At 39.8% G+C, this 7,525-nt stretch overlaps 1 protein-coding gene across 1 annotated transcript; it reads left to right on the top strand.

Moving 5' to 3' along the window:
• The first annotated feature begins 541 nt into the window (after positions 1–541).
• LOC126390854 (galactosylceramide sulfotransferase-like) lies at positions 542–4,417 on the top strand. The gene is made up of 2 exons (XM_050045338.1): positions 542–669; positions 3,144–4,417. The coding sequence occupies exons 1-2, from the start codon at positions 542–544 to the stop codon at positions 4,288–4,290; spliced, it is 1,275 nt and encodes a 424-aa protein (XP_049901295.1). The 3' UTR covers positions 4,291–4,417.
• The last annotated feature ends 3,108 nt before the right edge of the window (positions 4,418–7,525 follow it).

Below are 7,525 nucleotides of genomic sequence, written 5' to 3'. Positions count from 1 at the left end.
TTTATGCGCCCTTTGTGTTTGAAAATTACAAAATGTTTTAAATTAAAATGTATAATATGCTCATGTTTTCAAATAATAACTTCTAAAAGATGTATATTTTAATGATTTATTTTAAACAAATGCACTTTTAATTATATGTTTAACTGAATTTTCCTTATTTTTTGAAGAAGTGTATTACACAGGCACGTGTTGCCATGAAATATAATTGAATACTGTATGTCTCTGAGTATAAAATGGGGCCAGACTGCATCATGGATTGGTTATAAAGTTAAATGAGTCTTTGCTCTGTTTTCAAGTTAAAAGATATTCTTAATGACTTGATTTGTCTTTCTAAGAATAACGTCAATCTTATATATCAGTTCCAGTTTTTCATTTTTATTTATTTATTTGAAGCATTGACCCGGCACTGAAACATTGTAAATTATTAAATCATAAAGTCATTGTGTGTTATTTGTTAAAGGATGTGTGGCATGAAAACGTTGTCCCTGCCCTTTCATTCTTCCTCTTCTCATGAGATGATCTTTTTCAGTCCCCTGTTACGATGCACCAAACACAAGAGAGGCCGCCGTGGCAGCTCCTGGTCAAACGTGTGACTGTCGCCAGCCTGCTCATCAGTATAATTCTGCTCTACGCTCTTTCAACGTTCCACATCAACATCAGTCCACCAGAGTAAGACTTTTACACACAATGTCTGAAAATACAACAGACCTGTATATTGACAGTTATCAGGAAAAAAAACAACTGTCAAAAAAGGCATTAGCATAACTAGCGGCCAGTTACCAGATGCAGAATAGATGCAAAGGTAAAAACAAGACATACCTTTTAAACTTCTTTGCTAATCGTCTCATATTGACTTCAACCTTTCTGACCTTTTATCTATACCTTATTGACCTTATCTTCTAACTTCAGCACCTATGACTATTTATGACCACTGCAAGTGTCTTTATCTATAGATATTACTCCTGGAAATGACATGCTCAAAGTATCTGTGCCTCAATTATCAGTTGCTTCCCTTCACTTTTTCATTCATTTCCATAACCACATATCCTCTTGAGGGTCGCGGGGGGAGCCTATCCCAGCTGACATTGGGTGAGAGGTGGGGTACACCTTGGACAGGTCGCCAGACTATTGCAGGGCTAACACATAGAAACAGACTACAGACTACTTCACATTCACACCTATGGACAATTTAGAGCCACCAGTAACCTAACCCTAACCTGCATGTCTTTGGACTGTGGAAGGAAGCTGGAGCACCTGGAGAAAACCCACACTGACACGGGGAGAACATGATAGTAATTGTTCTCATTTTGTATATTCATCGCCATAGAATTCAATATATTTGCTAAAGAGTTTGAATTTAATGACTTCTGAGCTGCAGATTTATCAAGCCTGAACTTTCCTCAGCATTGTCCCTTGTTCATATGAAGAAAGTTCCTCTGTGACATAGCTACGTTTGGGGAAATACAAATATCAGATCTTGCCTGAAATTTGAAGCTATGGATGCCCTGAGAGGCAATTAAGGGCAAAAACATTCTGGTGATCTCTAATTTCTCTGCTGTATTTATGACTGAGGAGGTGAAAAAAATGCAAGAATAATCTTTCTGAAGTTCCTTAAATTCTTGTCTTGTCTTGTCTTGTCTTGTCTTGTCTTGTCTTGTCTTGTCTTCCATCTATGAAACAGAAAAATGTTTTGCCCGATGGAAAGAAAAAATAACTTAAAGAAAAAACTTAAAAGAACTTAAAAAGATAACCCTGGCAAAACCCTATTCCCCCTGTTCTTACATCATAAACACAGCAAAGAAAACAATTTAGATCAGACTTAGAAAATGGATCACTTCTCACTTGCCTTCCTTATAAACCTCATGGAAAAGCTTCATTACATTTAGAAAACTGAGCTGAATACAGTAGCACCAGGTTGACCCAAAAATTTTATTTTTAGCAATATCTACTCATATATTAGTTTCTTCTGAACTTTGTTTGCAAATGTAATACTGTGGCTCAGGTAGGGGGCTCAGGTAGGCGGTAGAGCAGGTCGTCCACCAATTGGAACATTGGCGATTCAATCCCAGACTGCTCCAGTCTGCATACTGAAGTATCTTTGGACAAGATACTGAACCACGAATTGCTCCAGATGGCTGTGGATAGTTACTGAGTAGCAGGTGGCACCGTGTATGGCAGCCTTGGCCACCAGTGTGTGAATGTGTGTGAATGGGTGAATGTGACTCAGTAGTGTAAAAGTGCTTTGAGAGGTCAGAAGACTAGAAAGGCACTATACAAAAGCAGTCCATTTATCATTTAGAAAGAATTCATGCAGCTTCATATCAGCTTTCCACAACAAACAGGCAGACTTTCATAAAACACCCACAAAAGATCATAAAATGATTTCACCTCATGCACCATACTGGTAATAATATCATAAACAGTCAACTGTGTTATAAATTATAGACTTTGGAATCAAAGTCCAATACATCCAACTAATTACTGTAGATTTTGACCAACTCACAAACACAGTGGTTGCCCTGGAGTAGTCTGAAGATGAACCTCACTGCTTCCATGTGCTCCTCTTTTTTATCATCTTCTCTTCTTTTCTTATTTGTTTCTTTTCGCTGCTTATAGAGCGATTGCTAATTATACAGATGCAAATAAAGAGGGGAGTATGTGAATGTATGGTATATTCACTTACTGGCTTAAGATCTGTTGTGTATGATACCTATAAGTTGGACAAAATTACCCGTAATTAAATTAAACAGTAACATAATCTTGGCATTTTAAGATTTCACATTCAATCTTGTATTCATCACCTTTGAGCTACTCTCAATTTTAATTGGCACAATTACATTCGAAGGGCAGCTTGCATTTATTACTGTGGTGAGAGTTGTTGTGGTGTAGAACAGGACGTACAGATCAGTCTTCAGATTTCGTTATATTTTATTGACACTGTGTTTGTCTTTTATAGCTTTAGGCCTTCAAAACACATTGTAAACTTGGCATTTTGGATTCGAAATGTAATGAGATGGAGACATGTATGACACGCTATATCTTTTAAATACCAGCGCACATTATACTTTTTAGTGCAAAACTGTAACCATGCTATTATAAATTATGGTGACATTTAATAATTACCTCATGCTTACTTTTTCTAGGCTTCCAGTGCCTCACTCTTGTGCTCCCCAACCAGACCAGCACAGCACCCAGCCAACCACAAAGAGCTCACAGCAAGACAATGACATCTGTGTTCCGAAAGTAGATATCATGTTTATGAAGACCCATAAAACTGCCAGCAGCACCTTCCTCAACATCCTGTTCCGCTTTGGAGAGAAGCACAAACTCAAATTTGCCTTCCCTAGCAGCCGTAATGACTTCTTCTATCCCTCGTCTTTTCAGAGCACGTATGTTCAAGGCTACAAGTCTGGAATGTGTTTTAACATCATGTGTAACCACATGCGATTCAATGCACCCGAAGTGGCCAAAGTGCTGCCCAGAGACACTTTCTACATCACGATCCTGCGAGATCCAGCAGAGCTCTTTGAGTCATCCTTTCATTACTTTGGTCATGTTGTTCCTCTGACTTGGACAATACCAGGTGAGGATACGATGGCTGAGTTCCTGCGTGATCCAAACCACTACTTCAGCAAAAGTGGATTAAACTCCTTTTACCTGAGGAACCTGCTGTTTTTTGACCTTGGGCAGGACAACACTCTGGATCCAGACGACCCCCGTGTAGAGGAGAGCATCAAGGCCATCTCTGAGCGTTTTCACCTAGTCATGCTAATGGAGCATTTTGAGGAGTCACTCATCCTGCTTAAGGATGCTCTCTGTTGGGAGATGGATGACCTCCTCTTCTTCAAGCTCAACTCTCGTAAGGAATCCATTGTATCTAAACTGACTCATGAGCTTAGGGCGAAGGCTCTGCAGTGGAATGCCATTGACTGGAAGCTTTACAAATATTTTAACCACACCTTCTGGGAGAAGGTGGAGGCTTATGGAAGAAAGCGTATGGCAGAGGATGTTGCAGAGCTCAGGAGGAGGAACATGGAATTGGTGGAGATCTGCATTGAGGGAGGTCATGCTGTCGACGCTGGAAGCATTCATGATGCAGCCATGCAGCCGTGGCAGCCCATTGGAGAGAGGTCAATTGAAGGATATAATTTGAAAAAAAATGTAGACAAAGCTCATCTGGAGTTGTGCCGAAAGATGTTAACTCCGGAAATTCAATATCTGACAGACTTGGGGGTTAACTTGTGGGTCACAAAGCTGTGGGGACATGTGAGGAAGATCATTAACTTATGATGAGATAACTGATAACTGAGACAAAAGAGCTGAAGGAATTTGGGAGTGATTTTCTAGAATATTTACCTACTTTTGTTCCATATTACCACACCGATTTTTGTGACCTGACTTTTTATTGTATACTGTATTTATTGGAGTCTGACTGAGATGTACAAGAGCACACAAGTGTCTCTGATGGAGTATCTGAAACCAGCCAATTCAGTTCAGAGCTGCAGTTTCAAACCTATTACAATCCAACCAGTGGCACCTAGAAACAGCAGCAGTTAAGAGAGATGGATTATAATGGATTGTAAAGTAACAGTTCACACCAAAATCAATAATACATATTAATCCTCTTACTTGTAGTGCTGTTTATCAGTTGAGATTGTTTTGGTGTGCTGAGTTGTGGAAATATCGACCTTATAGATGTCTGCCTCCTCTTGAATATAATTGAACTAGATGGCACTTGGCTTGTGGCAAGGCAAGGCAGCTTTATTTGTATAGCACATTTCATGCACAAGGGCAATTCAAAGTGCTCTACAGAGCAATAGAAAAGTTAAGATAATTACTAAATGATATACAATTTTTAAAAAATCACCAAAAATAGCAAAAGTGCAGACACGGGTGCAAAGATAAAAAGAATATTTTAAATTGAGTTCAAAAAGAAGTTTACAGTCATTACAGGGTGGAGTATGCACTGTAAAAAAGGAATGCTTTTAGCTTTGACTCAAGAGTGCTCAGAGTCGCGGCTTGTTTAACATCATCTCAGAGGTTATTCCAGATTTGTGCTGCATAATAACAAAATGCTGCTTCACCATGTTTTGTTCTGACTGTTGTGTTCGTCAATAAGCTGGCCTCAGATATCCTCAGGGTCCTTGAAGGAACATACTGTATGTCACAAGCATGTCACAGATATATTTGGGCACTGAGCCACAGAGTGATTTATACACAAGCAGCAGGATTTTGAAATCAGTTATTCGAGTGACAGATAGCCAGTGTAAGGATTTTAGAACCAGAGTAATGTGGTCCTAGTTTTTGTCAGGACCCTAGCAGCAGCAATCCTGAATAAGCTGAAGTTGCCGAACAGCTTGTTATGAAAGTCCTACAGACAGACCATTGCAGTGATCTAATCTACTGGAAATAAAGGTGTGGGTGAGCCTTTCAAGGTCTTGCTTTGACATTATTCCTCTGACTCTATGTTTTTTAGATGGTAGTAGGCAGATGAGCTTACGGATATAATATGGCTGTGGAAATTTAAATCAGAGTCCAGGATAACACCAAGGTTCATTGTGTGACTCTTAGTTATGAGACAGAGGAATTTGAGGTGAGAGCTGACACTGTCTTTTTTTATGGTCCAAAGACAAGTACGTCGGTCTTATCTCTGTTGAGTTGGAGAAAATTTTGATGCATCCAACCACTGATTTGCTTAATACGGTGACACAGACACTCTACAGGTCCATAATCACCTGGTGAAAGTGATATGTATATGTGCATGTCATCTGCATAATTATGGTGGGCTACTTTAGCGTTTTGTATGATTTGGCCTAATGCAAGCATACAGAGACTAAACAAGAGGGGTCCCACAATGGACCCTTGTAGGACCCCACATGTCACGGCCATCTGGTCTGACTTAGTTGCCAATCGAGATAAAATACTTCCTGTCATGAAGGTATGACTTGAACCATTTAAGGACAGTTCCAGAGAGTCCGACCCAGTTTTCTAGTCTTTGTAACAAAACTGCATAGGCGTAGGATTGGGTAGGGACGGTAGGGACATGTCCCTACCAATATTCAGCCCCTTCTATTGTCCCTACCAATATAAACACTGGGTGTCGGCATCCGCTCAATATGGTACACAAAGGGTTAACAATCGTTGGTGTCTACCATACATCCCACCTCTAACCTCATATTGCTCATCGATTGGCTCTACCGTTATTTTGGTAACGTGTGATTGGTCCTCCCCAGCGCCACTCTCTTCACTGACTTTGTGGGTGCGCTTCACCGTACAGTTCACGGCAGTTCATGACGGAACGACACATACACGCACGTCACTGTTAGCGCTCCACACCGGAGCGGGGTCTGCCCATTGGTCTGACATCCCATTGTTCCGACCATATTAAACCCATTGTTCCGAATTCCCGTCCCTCGGATCACTATTACCAACCCAACTGCAGACCGAAGGCTGGTACTGAAGTTACGCCCCTTCAGAGTATACTGTTATCAGTTATCAGTGTATATTCATGTAACTGTTAACATTAGAGAATACATTAACCAAGACATTCTTGTATTTAGTGTAGGTATCTAAATATGCATTATAAAGCAGTGATCAGTTTCACATGACGTGAAATTGCATTAAAAAAACATCAACGTACAGGTCGCCGCCATGGAGCACTTTTATGTCCCTACCAATGTGAAAATCAAACCTACACCCTTGCAAAACTGTGTGGTCCATTGTGTCAAAAGCAGCACCTTAATCCAACAGCAATAAAACAGAGACTTTGCCTGAGTCATTGTTCACACGAATGTCATTTATTACCTTTACAAGTGCAGTCTCAGTGCTGTGATGGGGCCGAAAACCTGACTGAAACTTATCAAAGCAATTGTTCACCTTCAAAAAGTTGCTATGTTGCTGGTGGACAACTTTTTCAATAACTTTACTTAAAATTGGTAAGTTTAAATTAGGCTGATAGTTGTTCGGTACAGTGGCATTAAGACTGCTCTTCTTTAGGAGAGGCTCAAAGTGCTGTTGAAAAACTCAACAGCAATGTCTCTTTTCAGAAATCATTATCTAGTTAATCAAGATAATCCACAGACCTTGTTGTGAGCAGTTTCATGTAGGAACTATTTTATTTCTCCCAAACTACACCTGCCAACCGAATCACCCCGCAGAAGGAAGCATGCATCTACTCATGAACAATAACAACCTAGACTGATGAATAGCACTACATGTATGAGACAAAAACATGTATTTTTGATTTGGGGGTGAATTGCCCATTTAAATTCATCTTTATTTCTGCATCCAAATGTGTGTGTTTGTGTATATGAGATGTTACATGTTACAAGTAAATCTACATGTTGACATATTGGTAAGGCATAATCCTCTTTTTTCATGCTTTTTCATGTTTTCTTGCACTTTACCAGAACTCACTTCAAGTAGGAAGCTTTACATTTCATTCTTTGCCTCTTAAACAACTCAGCGTCAAACTAGGTGTCTGCACTTAATGTATCCAGGATCTTTATGTCTAGATAAAATTGTT

The sequence above is a fragment of the Epinephelus moara genome, chromosome 5 (assembly GCF_006386435.1).
Source record: "Epinephelus moara isolate mb chromosome 5, YSFRI_EMoa_1.0, whole genome shotgun sequence".
NCBI classification, from domain to species: domain Eukaryota; kingdom Metazoa; phylum Chordata; class Actinopteri; order Perciformes; family Serranidae; genus Epinephelus; species Epinephelus moara.
This window is presented reverse-complemented; position numbering and strand designations above follow the sequence as displayed.